General features: G+C 43.8%; 1 protein-coding gene, 1 long non-coding RNA gene and 1 other non-coding gene across 7 annotated transcripts in view; 2 read left to right on the top strand and 1 right to left on the bottom strand.

Annotated features, from left to right (window-relative positions):
- LOC117065687 overlaps window positions 1-19,344 on the bottom strand; it is a 284,692-nt gene that overhangs the window by 76,020 nt on the left and 189,328 nt on the right. The gene's annotated exons all lie outside the window — the stretch shown is intronic.
- FGF1 (fibroblast growth factor 1) overlaps window positions 1-19,344 on the top strand; it is a 106,731-nt gene that overhangs the window by 69,159 nt on the left and 18,228 nt on the right. For all 5 annotated transcript variants that reach the window (XM_033180806.1, XM_033180810.1, XM_033180808.1 and 2 more), the window contains one exon: window positions 17,143-17,345. In XM_033180806.1, the coding sequence (XP_033036697.1) occupies window positions 17,177-17,345 (169 nt within the window). In that variant the 5' untranslated portion in view covers window positions 17,143-17,176. The remainder of the gene's footprint in view (window positions 1-17,142; window positions 17,346-19,344) is intronic.
- LOC117066257 lies at window positions 4,819-4,955 on the top strand. The gene has a single exon (XR_004430239.1). It is a non-coding gene; the product is annotated as a small nucleolar RNA SNORA36 family (small nucleolar RNA).

Genomic DNA, 19,344 nt, shown 5'->3' on the forward strand with positions numbered 1-19,344 from the left:
TTAGGTCAAGATTCTACAAGCTGAAAATTTATCTGTTCACTTGTTCCCTCCCTCCCTCATTTACTCAATAAATATCTGAGCAATTCCTCTGTGCCGGCCATTGTTTGAGGGCTGCAGAAGGTGTTGAATAAACATGGCTTCTGTCCTCCAGCAGCTTACAGTCCAGTGTGGGAAAAAGATGTCAAACAAGGAAACGCATGGATGGATATATAATTAATTACAGATGATGGTGAATGTTGGAAGGAAAAGAACAAGAGGCTGAAAAAGAGAATCATGGAGGTAGAGAAGGAACTTAGTTGGGGAGGCCAGGGAAGACCTCTGAGGAGGTGGCACCTCAGTTGCCCTCTGAAAGGGACATGGGAGGCAGCCCATGGGAAACTGTTAGGGAAGGGCACTGCTGCAGAGGAACCAATTTGTAGGAAGGCAGTCATATGGAGGAGACCATAGTGGGCTCAAGGACCCAAGGGTACATGCAGTGGCTAGAATAGAGGGGCAAAGGGAGGGAGGAGCAGTAGGTGAGGCCAGACCATATAGGGTCTCACAGGCCATGGTAAGAATTTGGATTTTACTTTACGGAAATGAAAAGTCATGAAAGGTTTTAAGCTAGGGAGTAGCCAATCTGATATAAACTGTAAAAGATCTCTCTGGCTCTGTGTGTAAAAGTGATGGGAGGGGGCCAAGAACAAAAGACGGGGCTATTTCAGAAGGTAAGACAGGAGCTGCTGGTGGATTGGACCTACTGTGGGTTGGTAGTAAGTACATAAATGTGATAACCCTTCACGGCAGTCCAAGGGCTTGATTAGCAGACCTCAGAGAAGTCAGCCAGCTAACACAGCTGGGACTAGGGTAAGGTGTGGGAGACACTTGCTTTGTGTAAAAATGTACTCAAGCACTCAAGATAAATCATATCTTAGCCTACGCATGGTGGTTCACGCCTGTAATCCCAGCACTTTGGGAGGCCGAGGCGGGTGGATCATGAGGTCAGGAGATTGAGGCCATCCTGGCTAACATGGTGAGACCCCGTCTCTACTGAAAATACTAAAAATTAGCTGGGCATGGTGGCAGGCACCTATAATCCCAGCTACTCAGGAGGCTGAGGCAGGAGAATCGCTTGAATCCAGGAGACGGAGCTTGCAGTGAGCCGAGATTGCGCCACTGCAATCCAGCCTGGCCAACAGAGCAAGACTCCATCTCAAAAAAAAAAAAAATATATATATATATGTATACATAACATCATATTTTAATGCAGTATTTTTTAAAAATCCAATTTAATGCAAAAATATCTCTGAATAGAAAAATATTAAACAATAATAATAAAGAATGAATAACAGTGATAATGTGAGCAAAACAAACTTGAAATGGGCCCCCACGAGGCTTACATTAGTGTGCATGTGCAACGGTGTGAAGTGAGACAGACAATAACAAGTAAATGAAAAAGTAAATATGATCCTGAATTATCGTAAACATTATGAAAGAAACAAATTTCGGTCTGAGATAGAGGACAAGGAAGTCAGGAGGGCTTCCTTAGATAGGCTGGGCCTAATGCAGTTGGATTTGGAGGCAAATGCTCTGCCTGGAGATGCTATGTGTGAAGGAAAATTTTTGCAGCCCAGCGCAGTGGCTCATGCCTATAATCCCTGAACTTTAAGATGCCAAGTGGAAGGACTGCTTAAGCCCAGGAGTTCAAGACCAACCTGGGCAACACAGCAAGAACTCGTCTCTACTAAAAATAATTTTTTTTTTTTAATTAGCTGGTCGTGGTGGTACGTGCCTGTAGTCTGAGCTACTCAGGAGGCTGAGGCAAGAGGATCACTTGAGCCCAGGAGTTTACGGCTGCAGGGAGCTGTGTTCGTGTCACTGCACTCAAGCCTGGGCAACAGAGCAAGACCCTGTTACACACAGAAAAATAATTTTTGCAAATCAAGCCTATCAAACTTCCTATATTGTATAAAATTTTACAATCTAGTAACTGGAAAGTTTTGAACAGATCTATAGAAAAGTTACTCTCACCACTGAGGGTTCAAGAGTACAATATCATGAAACACTAGAAAATGTTCTGCCTTCAGTCTGCCCCACCCCAGGGGCCTATCTAAACGTCTAGATTTATCAAATTTCGTAAGAGCCCACTGAACCTGACAATGCCAAGAAGGAGCCAAGGTATGTAGGATCTTGAATATGAAGAGGAATTATGTGCGAAAAGATGGCAGCTCCGAGAAGCAAGGAGAAGTCACTCTGGCATTCCTCCTTACTTCTTGTTGTCTAATCTGCTTTCAAAGGCCAATAAATTCAAAATTCTCCATTTTTCAAACAACCCCACCCAACACAGTGATTCTTTAATCTCTAAACATGACAGGGGGCAGTGGACATGAAGGATATAAATGGCTTTAAAAGGTCGGTTAGAAAAAAGAAACAAGGAGAGAAACCATGAAGAGTTGAAGGGATAAAAGCAAACCATGTTTTGAGCTACCTGCCAAAGTTAAAGAAAACTCCCATGAGAGGCCATGTTTGACTGATGAGTGGACTGCCATAGTTATTGGCAACTATCTCTAGCCTCATGGTTTTTCTGATGCCAACTGGCATCTTTCTTTTCTTTCTTTTTTTTTTTTTTTTTTGAGATAGAGTCTCGCTCTTTCACCCAAGCTGGAGTACAATGGTGCGATCTCGGCTCACTGCAACCTCCTCCTCCTGGGTTCAAGCGATTCTCCTACCTCAGCCTCCCAAGTAGTTGGGATTACAGGCATGTGCCATCATGCCTGGCTAATCTTTTGTATTTTTAGTAGAGGTGGGGTTTCATCATGTTGGTCAGGCTGGTCTCAAACTCCTGACCTCGTGATCTGCCTGTCTCGGCCTCTCGGCTGATTACAGGTGTGAGCCATCGTGCCCAGCCCTGATAAATGGCATCTTGACTGCAATGTGCACCTTCCTGAAGATGCTAGATACCAAGGCAGACTTATCTCTTAGTATAGCTTCTTGGATTCAAGATTTTAACTCACCTCCAAGCCCTTTCCTCCCTTATCAGATACCAGTCATGTCCTGGGGCCTTTGGTGATGTTCTCTTGCTCCATCTCCTTCCCATAAAGGAGGATTCCTTTGCCTGCCAACAGCTGGGTTGTGAGTGGAGCCAGGTGTAGAATACTAGTGATGTGGTCACAGGACCATGAGAGCCGTCAGTGGTGCTGAAACAGGGAGCAAACAGTGCAAATGGGAGAATGGTTCCTTTTGGACTGTTCATGTGGGATCAAATGGAGTTGGTAAGTATAAGGAACCTCTAAAAATAGACCACATCTTTAAAAAGAAAAAAATGCAAAAAGAAATAATTTTACATTGTCCTAGTGTAGGCCCTGCAAAACTTGGCCCTTGAAGGCTAGCACTGGGGCAAGTGACTGTTTTCTTCCTGTCCTTTGGCTGTGACACCAGCTGAGTCCCTTTGCATATCCTGGGCCCTGCTCCCCTGCCTGCTCCCTGTGTGGTGCTTGGGGCATGCTGGGGCCTCCATGGCCCCATCTCTATTTCAAGATCCAGAATAGAGTCTGACATATGAAATGAGCTCCACGGGGTTTACGTTCCTTCTTCGTATCCAAGCACCTTAACACACAAACCCACATGCTGGGATTGCTAACTGTTCTTCCAGAGATGCCTGGATATTGTCTGCCTAGCAGAAATATGAGTTTTGTCCTTTTTATTTTTTAATGTTTTGAGGGAGCCTGGACCCCTTGGAAATGGGGATGACATTATAAACTGATGTTTCGGAACGGAGGGTTTTATTATTGACTAAGCCACAGATTTGCTTTGGTAAGCTGTCCAGCCTCTCTGCATTACACTTCTGTTGGCTGGAGAAGAAGGGGAGGTGTTGCTCTAGCCCATATGATAGAGAAACAGCAAGTACAAAATGATTATGAAGTAGCTCATATAGTGTCTACACGACAGCTATCCAGAGATGTTTGTTTATTCATCCCAAATGCTCCGGGAAACCCCAACTGCTATCACAGTTCAGATGATCAACCCATTAAACACAGGTTCATATTAACAAGGATAATGGCAGCTGACATTTCCTGGCACTCACTATATGCAAGCCCCGTCCTGGGCCTTGTCCTATTCCTCATGAGAAATGCCACTGTGATGAGATCAGAGCTCTTAACAGCTTCATTTTACAGAGAAGACAACTGGGGACCAGAAAGGTTACATGACTTGCCTGGTTTGCAAGAACTTAATGACACAGCAGAAACCCAAATCCAGCTCTATGACTCTCAGGTTGTGAGAATTTCCATTTTCATGACATTTCCAACCCAGTCTGAAGGAGTCTCTGGCCTCTCCCCTGCCCTTCATCTGCAATGGCAAATGGCTGCCCTGACAAGGGCCAAGATGGTCTCACAGGCTGCAGGGTCGCCTAAAGGAGGCACAAGAGTGACAATCAGGAAAGTGCTGATAGTGGGACGCCACACCCGGGTGAAGAGGACAGGCCATCAGGTGAAGAACTTGCAAAGTTCCATTCAATAAAAACAGATATCTCCTTTAGAACATGAACAAATGGACTGCGCACGTTCCAGAGGATGGTAGAGTAAAAAGAATAGTGAAGCTCAAGGGTCACTCAGTTCAAGGGGCATTTTATTCTCTTATTCACATTTATTCAGCAATGAAAATAGTGCACTCTAGAGTCAGCAAACCCTACCTTCAGATCTCAGCTCCAACATGTTTTAGGTTGGTGCAAAAGTAATTGCGGTTTTGCCGTTACTTTTAATATTTAGTGGTATGACCTTAGAAAAATGACGTAAACTTTCTGAGCCGCGCTTCCTTAGCTGCCAAATGGGGGAACTCAGACAATGCCCTGAGTTCAGTTGAGGACAGCTTCCTTTTTCTGTTAATTAAACTTTGGAACGTTGGGGCATTAAAACAGGCTAGGGTAGGTGATTGCACAGAGAATATTATTCTATTCATTTCCTTCCTAGCCAAAAAAAAGAGCAATACTTTCCTAACAGAATTTGAGGATTAATTAATGTAATGTGCTTGGAACCATATCTGGCATACAGTAAATGTTCAAAAAGGGTCATTATATTATTATTTGTGGACATATTTTATTATTTACGGGTAGGTCCAGAGTCGGCTATTGAGTAACAAATGGTAGGGCAAGCCCTCAGCATTTCCAAAGAGATAACAAACACATACTTCAAAAGACTGCGTCTGGAGAAGCTAAATATTCTAGGTCAAGAGGGAAGAAAAAAACAGACGCAGCAAACAGACCATCTTCCTATAAGCTGGAAGGTTGGCTGATTTCGAGAAAGGAATGTCCTTGCTGGGCTGGTTCTGGAAATTGTAAGTTGCACAACAACAGATTCAAAAGATTTTTGGAGACACATCAGTAAGAGAAGGCTAAAGGAGGCGGTGAAGGGCTGCCAGAGCCCCTGCAGAATCACTTTGCATTTGGCGTGAAGCCCTGGGGTTTTAATGTGTCCGTCTGCAGGAAGGATATTTCCATTTAAGATGTGTGCAGGTCTTCAGGATGGCCCAGGGCCGGCAGGATGGTTTGGACCATGGTGTACCACTAAAGTTCAGACAGAATGGGGGCCGGCAGAGCACTCCATTGCACCAGGGAGCACTCTGTTTTTCCTTTTGGAGTGGATGCTGTTTTCTCTAAGCACTTAAAAGAATTCCTGACCTCCAGCTGAATGATGCTTTATGAGGGGAAGTATTTTGTTGGTGAATAAGCTAGACTGCAGAGAAAAAAACATCCAGAATCAAGGGAAGAAATAAAGGATACCATGCGTGTGTGTGTGTGTGTGTGTGTGTGTGTGTGTGTGTGTGCTTGTAGTTCTCTACTCTTCGTTAAGAAGTGTGCAAGCTGGGGCTGGGACTGAGCTGTTTGGTGACACAGCTGGATCAGATAACAGCCCCCACTTCCTGCCAGTTACACTAGATGCAAGCCTTTATGTCTCTCTTATCTGAAACATGGCTTGATGAGTCTGGTATGGATAGATTGTAAACTCCTTAAAGGCAGCAACTGATTTCTACTACCAACCAGTAATCCCTTATTTGAAAAGCCTTGGGATATGTTTCAGAATCCATAATTTGGGTAATTTTAGAGACGTAGTATGGTGTATATATTGTATATTATGGAACAACTCTAGTGTGGTCTGGGACACTACCCTAGAATCAAACACATTAGTAACTATACCAGATTATGTAAGTATTATTAACACAAAGCAGAACAAATAGACTTTAAGTCTCAGGGCAGTTTGGGCCAGGTTTTGCCACAATCTATCATGAAAGAACTTCTAGCTTTTAGAGCTTTTTGAATTTCAGAATTGTGGATTAGGGATCTCAAGTCTTTCTTTTTCTTTCTTTTCTTTTTCAAATTTCCAGGACATCTGCAGCATTCTGCCCATGGCAGGCACTGAGTAGAAGCTCTTGATTTCTAGAGTATGTGACATCTTGATTTCCCTCAAATAATATTTGATTCTAGAAACCAGGGGACAGTTTATTCTCAGTGACTTGGGGAGTCTTTAGAATTAAAAGTATCCTAAATTAAAGAACAGAAGAGAAAGACTATTAAGAGAAGGACTATTAAGCCCATTCTCTGTCATCCTGAACAGTAACACATGTAGACCCATGAAATATACTGAAAATTCATCCCTAGCACATCATGTTGAGCACCTAAGCAAATGAGAGGAGTGCATCATTGCATATAAATGACAATGGAAAGTTCTAATCTATCACTTAGAACACGATATTTTTCGAATACTCCTAAAATATTTCTAAATGGGCCAGGCGTGATGGCTCATGCCTGTAATCCCAGCACTTTGTGAAGCCAAGGCGGGAGGATTGCTTGAGCCCAGAAGTTTAAGACCAGCCTGGATAACACAGAGAGACTCCATCTCTACAAACACATTTTTAAAAGTTAGCCAGGCAGCCGGGCGTGGTGGCTCACACCTGTAATCCCAGCCCTTTGGGAGGCTGAGGCAGGCGGATCACCTGAGGTCCAGAGCTCCAGACCAGCCTGGTCAACATGGTGAAACCCCATCTATACTAAAAATGCAAAAATTAGCCAGGTATGGTAGCGGGTGCCTGTAATCCCAGCTACTCGGGAAGCTGAGGCAGGAGAATCACTTGAACCCAGGAGGCAGAGGTTGCAGTGAGCCAAGATTGTGCCATTGCACTCCAGCCTGGGCAACAAGAGCGAAACTCCATCTCAAACAATCAAACAAAAAAAAAAGTTAGCCAGGCATGGTGGCCTGGCCCTGTAGTCCCAGCTACTTGGGAGGCTGAGGTGGGAGGATCGCTTGAGCCCAGGAATTTGAGGCTACAGTGAGCATGAGTGTACCACTGCACTCTGCACTCCTGCCTGGGTGACAGAGCAAGACCCTATCTCAAAGAAAAAGAAAAAAAAAAAGGCCGGGCTCAGTGGCTCACACCTGTAATCCCAGCACTTTGGGAGGCCAGGGCGGGCGGATCACAAGGTCAGGAGATTGAGACCATCCTGGCGAACATGGTGAAACCCCATTTCTACTAAAAACACAAAAAATTGGCCTGGCGTGGTGGCTCACGCCTGTAGTCCCAGCTACTCGGGAGGCTAAGGCAGGAGAATGGCGTAAACCCGGAGGCAGAGCTAGCAGTGAGCTGAGATCTGGCCACTGCACTCCAGCCTGGGCAACAGAGCCAGATTCTGTCTCAAAAAAAAAAAAAAAAAAAAAAACACAAAAATTTAGCGGGGTGTGGTGGCGGGCGCTTGTAGTTCCAGCTACTGGAACTACAGGAGAGGAGGCAGGAGAATGCTGTGAACCCGGGAGGCGGAGGTTGCAGTGAGCCCAGATGACTCCACTGCACTCCAGACTGGGCGACAGAGCCAGACTTTGTCTCAAAAAAAAAAAAAAAGAAAGAAAGAAAGAAAAAGAAAAAAAAAAAAAACTTGAAAATGAAATGATTCAAAATATTTCTAAATATGAAAAATCAAGTTTGTTCAATCCTAAATCAATACCAGATGATTCGTAAAAGTGACAAAAGGGGCCGGACGCGGTGGCTCACTCCTGTAATCCAGGTACTCTGGAAGGCTGAGGCAGGCAGATCACCTGAGGTCAGGAGACCAGCCTGGCCAACATGGTAGAAACTCCATATCCAGTAAACAAATGCAAAAATTAGTTGGACGTGGTGGCATGCACATATAATCCCAGCTACTCGGGAGGCTGAGGCTGAAGAAATCACTTGAACCCGGGAGACGGAGCTTGCAGTGAGCCGAGATTGTGCCACTGCACTCCAGCCAGGGTGACAGAGCAAGACTCCGTCTCAAAAAAAAAAAAAAAGGGTGACAAAAGGTTATACAGCTTAGGTGATAGTCAAGCTAACATCTATGGAATGCTCACAAGTTCTCCAGTGCTGAGATTACAGTGACTCTGTTCAGTAGCTACTGTTATGTAGCCCCATTTTGCAGATGAGGAAACTGGGGCACTGTGAGAATGAGTCATTTACTAGTGAGTGTCCAACCAGGATTCAAACCCAAGTTTAGCAGTATGCTGGGTAAACCAGCTATCAGAGGAGAAAAAAAAAGAGAGAATTTTAAAAGCCCTGGCATTTGCCAATTTCTATGATATAAACGCTCTCACGAGGGTTAATTTCAAGATATTAATGGTTTAATAATAGTAAAATTCCTGAATATTTAATAATTGGTTTACATGAGCTTGTGGGAGCTGTCTCCTGCACACCATTGTCAAGTCCATCCCATAGTCAGGTCCACAGTTTACTGTCAGCCACAGAAGATGAGATTTCAGCTCATGGAACAGAACTGGTTTTGGGGGCAGCATGCTGAGATGCTAGCCCAGGCCAGTCAGCCATGGCTACACTTCTACCTCAGACCCAGTACAGATCACAGAGGGTGGAGTAGAAGAAAAAGAAAGCAAAGAACACACTGCCTCCCTTTCTTCAGCAAACTTTCCTTCACCAGGAGTGGAAGGTGGGTCCCTGCCAGCCTAACACGCCTTGGCAGAAATAACAAAACCTGGATTTTTTTTCCAGGCCCTACAAATATTTTTCTTGGTTAGATAAGTTCAGACTTGAGACTAAAGGAGCTGATCACTTCCTTTCTGAGAGCCTTAATTTCCATGGTATTTTCTTTAAAGAAATAAGGAAGTATTTATTACAAGATAGGGACAGGGTTTGAGCCTCCCTTTAACCAAAGATAGGGTATTCTGGCCTAATTTGAACCCAATTAAAATACATTTAGGCTCTCAGCTTAGCTTTTTTGTCAATACCTGTAGGACATCACCTGCTAATTAGGTAGTCTGATAAGACGTTCCATGAGAGGCTCCTGAGAAAGGACTGACCCTTCAATCAACAAGAATTCACAGGACACTAATTATGCATAGGTATTTGCTCAATGCTGGATATAGAAAGAAAAGGCATAGTTTCTGTCCCAGGGTCTCAGAGACTAATGAAGGAGTCAGTCAAGTATACGTAGTTAAATTACATGCATTTGCTTATTCAACAGATGTTTATTAAATGCCCATTAGGTGCCAGGCATTTTGCCAGGCACTGGGATACCATTGTGAGCAAGACCAATCGGTTTGTACTAACATGGAGCTGACACAGTCCAGTCATGAAAAGAGACATTAAATAATCACAAGAGTGAATGTGTAATTAAACACTGGTAGTAAGAGCTATGAAGAAATGTTAAATGGTCTTATGAGAACTGGAGGAACCTGACTCAGTTCAGGGAAGCCAGGAAAGGCTTTCATGAGGAATTGAGAGTCGAACTAAGATTTGAAGAAAAATTAGGAGTTAACCAGGGGAGCAGGGGAGACAGAAAGAGAGGAACATCACTCCAGAGGGAACAGCACAGGCAAAGGTCCTAGGGTGGGAGGGAATCAGAAAATGGAAGGCAAGTTTGGAGGGAGACACGGTGGGAAATGAGGCAGAGGGGGAGTAAGGGCTGAACCTCCTGCAGGCCACAGCAAGGCTTTTGTTTTTGTCCCGGAGCAATGGGAAATCACTGAAGAGTTTAGGCAGGGGGATATAGAAGGAAATTACACCGAGTGCTGCAGTGAAGTCAAGGAAATGCTGTCTGCTGTTGAGAGAGCACAGGGGAATGAACCCACCTAAACTGGTATATGTGAATTTTAAGAAAGAGCAGGGAGGTTAGGGTTGGGGGATGTGTCCAAATAAGGCTTGCTTGAGGAGGAAATATCCGAAATATCCAGCTAAATTTTTGAAGGGTGAGTGTGACTTAGCCAGACCATGGTGAAAGGGTGGAGGAAAGGAGAAAGAGAGAGAGAGAGAGCCAGAGAGAGAATACTGTTGGCAGCAGCAGAATGTTTGGGCTAAGATCTGGGTGAGTATGAGGGTGTAGGGGGACTATAAAAAGAGGCCAATAAGAGAAAAAGTCACAGGGTTAACGATAAGAGCCTCACAGGTCATGGCAGGAGTCTGGGTTTTATCTTGAAAAACAATGGGAAATCAATGACCCAGTTAAAGATCTACAGCAGGGGAATGATGAGTTAGAATGGTCACTAGCAGCAGAATTGACAGTGGACTGAAAGAAGGCAGTGCTGGAAAGGTGAGACCTGCTGCAGCAGCCCAGGTGAGACAGGTGCTGGGTCTGTGCTAAGGCAACAGCAGCGAGGCTGGAGAAAAGAGAATGGCTTTAGGAGACACTAAAAAGGTAAAACTGAAAGGGCATTGTCACCAACTGAAGGGGTGGGAGTGATTTCTATTCTGCCCAAAGAATAGTCTCAATGAAATAGCTTCTTCTATTTGGGTTGTCTTGCCTTATGACCTGGTACAGGGTCAATTTTTGTAAATGTTCCATGTGTCCTTGATAAGAATGAAGTTCACTTCATTGTTGGGTACAAGGTTCTTTTATACACTCATCAATTAAATTTACTAGTGGTGTATTTCAATCTTCTACATACTTATTAATATTTGGTGTCTGTTTGCTCTGCCATTTATGACAGAAATGTATTATAAAATCTCCCACCATAATTGTGGAGTTGTCATTTTCTCTTTACATATTTGTCAAGTTTTGTTTTATATATTTTTGAGGCTATGTTATTAGATACATACATGTTTGGAATTTGTATATCTTTCTGTTGAATTAATCCACTTATTATGTGGCAATCCCTTTTATCTGTAGTCATTCTTTTTGTCTTAGACCTATTTTAACTGATATTAATATAGCCACATGAGTTTTCAATTTTTTTTTTTTTGAAACAGAGTTTTGCTCTGTCTCCCAGGCTGGAGTGCAGTGGTGCAATCTCAGCTCACTGTAAGCTCCACCTCCCGGGTTCTCGCCATTCTCCTGCCTCACCCTCCCCAGCAGCTGGGACTACAGGCGCCCGCCACCACACCCGGCTAATTTTTTGTATTTTTAGTAGAGACAGGGTTTCACCGTGTTAGCCAGGATGATCTTGATCTCCTGACCTTGTGATCCGTCCGCCTGGGCCTCCCAAAGTGCTGGGATTACAGGTGTGAGCCACCGCGCCTGGCCGAGTTTTCTTTTTTTTTTTTTTTTTGTTAACATTTGTCTGGTATCTATTTTTCATTCTTTTACTTTTAACCTTTCTATGTCATTATGTTTTAAATGTGTCTCTTGTAATCAGAGTGCAGATGGATTTAAAAAAAAAAGTAGCTAGTAAATTTAGCACGTTACATTTATTGTGATTATAGATATATTTGGATTTATTTTGGCCACCTAATTTTGAGCAATTTTTTTTACTTTATTTCCTTTTTTTCTTTTTCTGGATTATTTTGGAATAGCACAGGGTTTTTTTGTTTTTGGTTTTTGGTTTGAGACAGAGTTACGCTGTTGTTGCTCAGGCTGGAGTGCAATGCTGCAATCTCAGCTCACCACAACCTCTGCCTCGCGGGTTCCAGCGATTCTCCTGCCTCAGCCTCCTGAGTAGCTGGGATTACAGGCGTGCACCAGCACGCCCGGATAATTTTGTATTTTTAGTAGAGACGGGGTTTCCCCACGTTAGTCAGGCTGGTCACGAAGATAAGCAGTTTTATTTTTTCCACCTTATGCCCCTTACCCCTACCAGTTGCTGCTTGGACTAAATACATTCTATGTATTTTCTTTTAGTAGTTACCTTTAACATTTAACATGTATATTTGACTTAACAAAAATTAAAGCTAATATCTCTAAGGAAAAGTTAAGATTTTGGGTGATGCCATGTATATAGCCACAGGGAGCAAGGACTTAGAGCATATTTGGAACCAAAGCTAAGGCCTGTTTTGTATGTGCTGGGTTTGAGGATACATCCAATTATCACCTTAGCAGGTGTCTGTCTACACATCTACCTTCAGTGGCTTCATACACTTTGCAAAATATCCTCCTTCATGGGTATTCTACATTGCTTACATAGTGACAGGGATTAAAAACAAAACTAAAAAATAAATGTCAGTGTTTGCCTTCCTTTGATTCTTAACACATCACCGTCTTTCCTTCCAGCTTAGTTTCCAGGGACAAGCTGAGCACAAATGTCTCCTAGAAATAATGGGCTTTGCAAATAACTATAATAACTATATAGTAACTGTCACTATATTAACTGTCGATAAGCTGAGAACTGAGTCTGAAATGCAGACCAGGATTTTTTTTTTACATAACCATGGCTTACCTTTGCGTCCTTCATCTTCTCTGCTATGTTTGTGGCTTATGTCACCGGGGGAGGAACTTAGCTCATTTCTGCCAAATATGGGAATGAAAAACTTCTATTTTCAAACCAATTAAAAAATCATTTTAAATGAAGCATTTAATCACAGCTGACTTAGATTACACCAGGCTCCAACTAGTTCAACATAACCAATTACTACTATCTCCTATAGGTCAGGTCCCATTTTTCAAGTGCTGTATGAATATTGTACCCATTTAATCCTTCAGACGACTGTGTGAGAGGCAAGGTGAGAATTATTAGAGGAAACATCTCAGAAGGAGCGAATGACTCGCCAAGGTTCCCAGAGCCAAAGTGGTTGCTTACTATCCACATCCTGTTCATGTGTCAGAGTTCAGGTTCCCTTCCAGAGGCCACAGCTGACAAAGTATGTCAGCCTTAACACAGATGTTCCAATAGGCTTGGCGTTCCTCTAACCTGGGTGTCACTGATAAATCAAACAAATCATCTGGATTTCCTAAAATCTCCCCAGTGCCCCAAATCTCAAAGGGCTGGGCTTCATGCACAATGATAACATGGAGTTTGCTGGGCTTGATCTTCTCCGTTTCCCAACACAACACAGACAATCCCCTCCTCTGACAGCCACTAAAAAGAAAATAGTAACAAGAAGCAGAGCTTATAAATTTCCATTACACTTAATGCCTGATTTCACTTAGTTAATGGATTCATTTATTAAAGCAATTTGTGTAAATCTCCAAGGGCCTGCTAAGGTTGCTGCCTTATGGTTTTATCACGTCATATACTTCCTTTATTTCTATCCTTTAACAAATAGTGGATTGGCAAGGAACTTTGGACCAACTACTTCTCAAACTATAGGTAAATTACAAATAAAGTTTAAAGTAAGGGCTTTTCATGCCGCAGGGGTTTCCTTTAGCAACAAAAAGGGATTTCATTTTTTGTATATTTCAGCTGAGTCATGAATCCCAGCTACCATTGTCTGTCAGTTTCATGTCGACTCCAGGCTTATTTTCAGGAGTCTGCTTGTCTCCTTCAGGTTTTCAGGTGTGGATATGAAGGGTTTGGGGAGCCATCTGACATCAGTATAGGCACCCTCATAATGGTCCCTCTCACTGAGGGGAGCAGGCAGAGAGCAGAGGTGTGGCCTTGTACAACTGTAGGTACACTGTGGTCAGGAGGGAGGGGCCCCTAAGGACCTGCTGGGCTCTGGCTGAGGTCATTTAGCCAGTGAGAACTCCACAGTGATTAAGTCTGGGCTGTATGGCTCATACACACATGATGTAGAATCTAGGTGGATCTAGAAGAAAGGCCATTCTTTTTTTTTTGAGATGGAGTCTCGCTCTGTTGCACAGGCTGGAGTGCAATAGCACAATCTTGGCTCACTGCAACTGCCGTCTTCCCAGGTTCAAGTGATTCTCCTGCCTCAGCCTCCTGAGTAGCTGGGACTACAGGCATGCATCACCACGCCTGGCTAATTTTTGTATTTTTGGTAGAGATGGGTTTTTGCCATGTTAGCCAGGCTGATCTTGAACGCTTGACCTCCGGTGATCCACCTGCCTTGGCCTCCCAAAGTGCTAGGATTACAGGCATGAGCCACCATGCCTGGCCTGAAAGGCCATTCTTAACATGAAATTGCCCCACAGTCAGAAGCAAATGGGGACCTACACTGGAGGAAGTCAGAGACAAGGAAAAACAAAATTCAGCCCACCTGAGATTGACAATACAAATGACTATCTGTTCAGTTAAGTGGCAACCACTAGTATATAATTATTGTCTCCTGTACCAAATGAAGTACATAACTTAGGAAGTGCTTGGAAAAAATAAATGAAAGAAAAAATTCATTATCTCTTAGTTGTACTTTAAGGAAGGGGAATCTGGTGATGGTTATGTGCTAATGGAGAGGTGAGGCATAAAGATATCCACATTGGGAAGAGCTAAATTGCTTTACTTTAGAAGTGGATCCAGAAGGGAGTGGAGTGAGAAGTTAGAGTGAGAGGCTGGGTGGAGAGAGGAGTGAGTGGAGAGACAGAGGACGAGACAAAGGGAGAGAGAGTAAGAGAGCCAGAGGTGGGCACAGAAGGACTTAGAGGCTTATGGATAAGAGAGAAGGTTTGGAAGAGACAGTGAGGATGGAGAGAGATTGTACTACACAAGATAAACTCTGCAATCCTCTCTGTGAAATTGACATAAATAAATTTATATATATGTAATATTATATTTATTTTCTGTCTGTTGCTGTATTATGCGAAAAGAATTGATCCAAGTTTCACCATATGGGATGGAGAGGACATTTGGGATGGTCTGACTTTAAATATAGTTTATATGGTATATGCAAAATTCTCTTTGGGGTTCTTGGAGGCACCTCCAACAGTAGCTGAAACCAGGGACAATGGCGGGCCCACGTGGCAGCAGAGTGGGAAAAATGTACCAGACACGTTAAAATGCCAGGAGCAGAGAAAACAGATGGAGGCTTCCAACATGAGCCCTCATTTTAAAGTCCTAAGGACAAATTATTGTAATTGGCGTCGATTTATGAGGGAACTGTCTCCTATGAGAGCAGCTCCACAAGGCTGCTGCAGGCACTGATGGATGGTTAGTGCAGGGAAGACAGCATAGCTGCTGGTCTTCCATGATGCTCACGAAGCTGCTGGGGTGGGCTTCTCCTGGAGAAGGAGGAGATGCATGGAGTCCTGTCTCATGGATGACATGGGGGCTGTTGGTGGAGACTAGCCAACATTTGGGTCACAAATGAATAAATATATGAATGACAAGTTAATGGTGGCAGATGTACATGCCAGGCAATGGGTGAAAATCCCACTTCTCATAAAAAGACTAGTGTTGATAAAGTCACTAAACCTTTTCATGGCGATCAAGAGAAAAATGGGGCTTTCTGTTCCCAGATTCCTTTTGCGGTTCAGCTCCATTGCTTACTAGCTGTTGCCCTTGGGCAGGTCACTGAATATCTCTAAGCTTTGGTTTTATTTTATTAAAACTGAGGATAATATTAGTGTCCACTTCAAAGGATTATGGTGAGATTACTTGAGATAACCTGTAGCCCAAAATACATTAATGATGAGGATGATGATTTTTATTCTAAGACCACTTGGTAATCAATATGTATTGATGATCACATTCACGGCTCACACTTACAAAGTGCAGCTCCCAGGGCGGGCGCGGTAGCTCATGCCTGTAATCCCAGCACTTTGGGAGGCCGAGGCAGGCGGATCATGACGTCAGGAGTTCAAGACCAGCCTGGCTAATATGGTGAAACCCCATTTCTACTAAAAATACAAAAATTAGCCAAGCATGGTGGCGCACTCCTGTAATCCCAGCAACTCGGGATTAAGGCAGGAGAATTGCTTGAATCAGGACCTGGGGGACAAAGGTTGCAGCAAGCTGAGATCGTGCCACTGCACTCCAGCCTGGGCTACAGAGAGAGACTCCGTCTCAAAAAATAAAAATAAAAAAAAATTTTAAAAAGGTGCAGCTCCCATGTTAGTTTCCTGGTCTCTTTTTGGCCTCTTTCTTTTCAGAGTCACCAGCACTTCCTTCTCCTAAATGGTGGGGCAAGTATATGTTTTAACCAATTCTAATGCTCATTGGTTTTGTTTTTTAATCCTCTGAGGTGTACGTGATGCATTTTCACATTAATAATACAAGTTTGTATATAGTGGCTACATATAATGTTAAAGGTATATTATATATAACATGGTGGTTTCTGTGTTCTATCACACATTAGAAAATAGCTAGGATGAAAACAGCCTGTGTATAAGGGACAGACCCACCTTCTCTGTGCCACATGAAGCTATGTGGAAAGCTGTGGAATGGGCAGGAACCAGGCATAGCCTTCATAATCTGTCTCGTAACATTTCCTTTGATATGGTGTTTGCCCTTTAAAAACCCCACTTACTCCCACTCTGTGCCTTTTTCCCTGGTTCCAGCTCTGTTTCCTCCAGTAAATCCAGAAGGTCGCCTTAACATACTAACCCTTTGCTGTCCCTGTTGTGTCCCTGAAAGGCCTCCTGTGCCTTTGGCTACAGGTCCTGAATGTCCAGGCCATCTGTGCTATCTGCTTCGCTGTACCTCATCAAGACAGCGTGAGGGTGGAGGGCAGAACCTTGGTCCTGGCCTCTCAGCTTTTGTGGGTTTCAGCCAGACCCTGGGTGTTATTTTAGTGCAACTTTGGTGTTTAATTTGAGGATGTGTGTGGACCAGAAGGAGGGACCAAAACATGATTTTTTTTTCCCCTTGGTCAAATGATTAAATTTGAAGTTCTAAAAAATGCACAGTTTGGTCCAAAGCTGTGTCCAACTGGGAAGAGAGAAATGCCCTGGAAACCCCTCCCAGGCCTGGGACCATCCTTCCTTAACCACCAGCCGCCTCACAGGCCTGCGGACTGCAGGCATCACCTGGGCAGGCTGTGCTTACTCACTACCCAGGAGCCCTGTGCCCTGAAGCTGTCCTTCCTCTCTTCAAAGTGCATTTTGTGCCTTTGCTGGAAGAACCGACTACAGGTTTGTTCAATTTCTTACAGTCTTGAAAGCGCCACAAGCAGCAGCTGCTGAGCCATGGCTGAAGGGGAAATCACCACGTTCACAGCCCTGACCGAGAAGTTTAATCTGCCTCCAGGGAATTACAAGAAGCCCAAACTCCTCTACTGTAGCAACGGGGGCCACTTCTTGAGGATCCTTCCGGATGGCACAGTGGATGGGACAAGGGACAGGAGCGACCAGCACAGTAAGCCCATCTCTATGGCACCCCCTTCCCTTTCTGACATCTTCTGTAGTCGAAGTGGGAGGAAGGTGCATATTTAAGTACAGGTACTTGCTTCTCCAAGGTTCTATTCAGGCATGACACATCCAGAGTTGGAGTCACATAAATGTGTAAAATGTCTGGGTTTGGAAAATAGTGAGTTGTGGGGGCCACCACTTACCCAAATGTGTCCTGTTTCAAGTTTTTTAAAGCACTCTCTGCTGACCCAACAGAACTGGCTGCCGGTGCTCAATCCCTGTATGTTTTCCCAGGTTTCTGTCACTAGTGAAAGATCTGGCCCCGAAGGCTAGTCAGGGGTCTGCATGCTCCATGATGGGATGAACCAGACGGGCATGGCGGTAAATCCTGCACAGAGATGTGGGCTCCGTTTCAAGTCAACTGACTCTCTTGGTTATGTTTCCACTGGGCTTGATTTGTGAAATCCTAGTTCATAATCGTAGTCTTACACATCATAAATTATGCAGCTTTCCCTCTGCGTATCACGCAGATGTGGCGGTGGTAACCAGCAGAGGTAAAGTCATTCTCCAGACCTTATAGAAACTGGAGAGTAGGAGCGACTAGCGCCAAATGCTGAATATCTCTTCCAGCACTTCCTGGCAGCCCGGTTCTCAGAGGTATTGATAAATGAAGGTATGACTCTGGAGAAAAGAATCTTCTTGACTCTCTAAGTAGAAAAAAATCTCTTCCTTCTGCTTTGATACTTCTGGCATTGGTGTGTATGTTTGATATTAGGTGTCCAGGTCCTATCGTGATGTCATCTGAGATTCCCTGAGTCCCACTGCAGCATCAGAGGTTACAAAGAAGCCTAAAGCCAGATCTAGTCCCTGCTTAGAGGGTCAGCAATCTCAAGAGTCAAACATAAAACAAATCAAGAGAAGGAAAATCAGGAGACACAGAAGAAGCCAGGCAGGCAGGAAGTTTCTGTAGGACTGGCTTTAAAATGCAATACAAAACACTCACTTTGACATGATGGTTTATATATCAGGTGGTCTTAATTATTCATGGACCATGCACCAGAGGTTGCAGGTTCTAAGCACAAATAACCACTTCACTGGTGCTCACGCTCTATCCTCAGATGTATGGGTAATGGAGATGGACGCTGACGTTTACACACGAGGTGACATTGTTCCTTCCTCCCCACCCACCACACAGACCCTTGAGATGAGGAGCAGGAAGGCTGACGCTGGGGCTTGCAGCTGCAGAATTAGCTCTTTTGGGCTTTGTTTTGATGGTTTATCTTCAAATGGGCTTGCTGAATGCCTTATTCTCAGTAAAAAAAAAAAAAACAGGTGTCAGAAGGAGGCAAAAAAAAAGACTCTAGTTTGTTAAAAAGCATACATAAGCAATGGTCACTGAAAATTAGCAAACTTAGATTGTAGTCCATTGTGTTAGGCATGATACACAATTCATGTGATCTGCCCCACAGAACACAAGGGAACAAGCTTTAATTCCTCTGGGTTTTAAGTGTTCCTAATACATCTTACCAATTTTCTGAAAAAGTAGGGAATGCTCTCCGGTCCTCAGAACCCAAGAGGAAAGATAAGCTTCGTGATATGTTCCTTGGGGTTCAGCTAGCTGTTCTGGGAAACCTTGACTTCTGGAGTAACAAGAGGCTCCAATACTGGAATTTCTGTAGCAATGGAAAATGGCTTCATTGTTGTCATTCCATCATTAGCAAAACAGACTGCACTCTGGGTGTGTAACGCTGGCACAACTTCTGGAGTCCACAGTGGATTTGGCCACCTGACTTAGGATGTCAGGAAACCCTAGAAAGGAGCACAACGTAGCCCTGGGAGATTAGGTGAGGATTTCTGCATTCAAGGAATGCCAGATTATTTTCCAAGTGAACTTGGGCAACTGCACCTTTCTGTCCTCACTTTTCTCATTTTATAAAAAGAATACTAATATTCCTTGCCTCACAGGTTTCTTGGGAGGGATAAATGAGATAATAAAGTGAGAGTTC

Source organism: Trachypithecus francoisi, unplaced genomic scaffold (genome assembly GCF_009764315.1).
Source record: "Trachypithecus francoisi isolate TF-2019V2 unplaced genomic scaffold, Tfra_2.0 Lachesis_group2, whole genome shotgun sequence".
Taxonomy (NCBI): Eukaryota; Metazoa; Chordata; class Mammalia; order Primates; family Cercopithecidae; genus Trachypithecus; species Trachypithecus francoisi.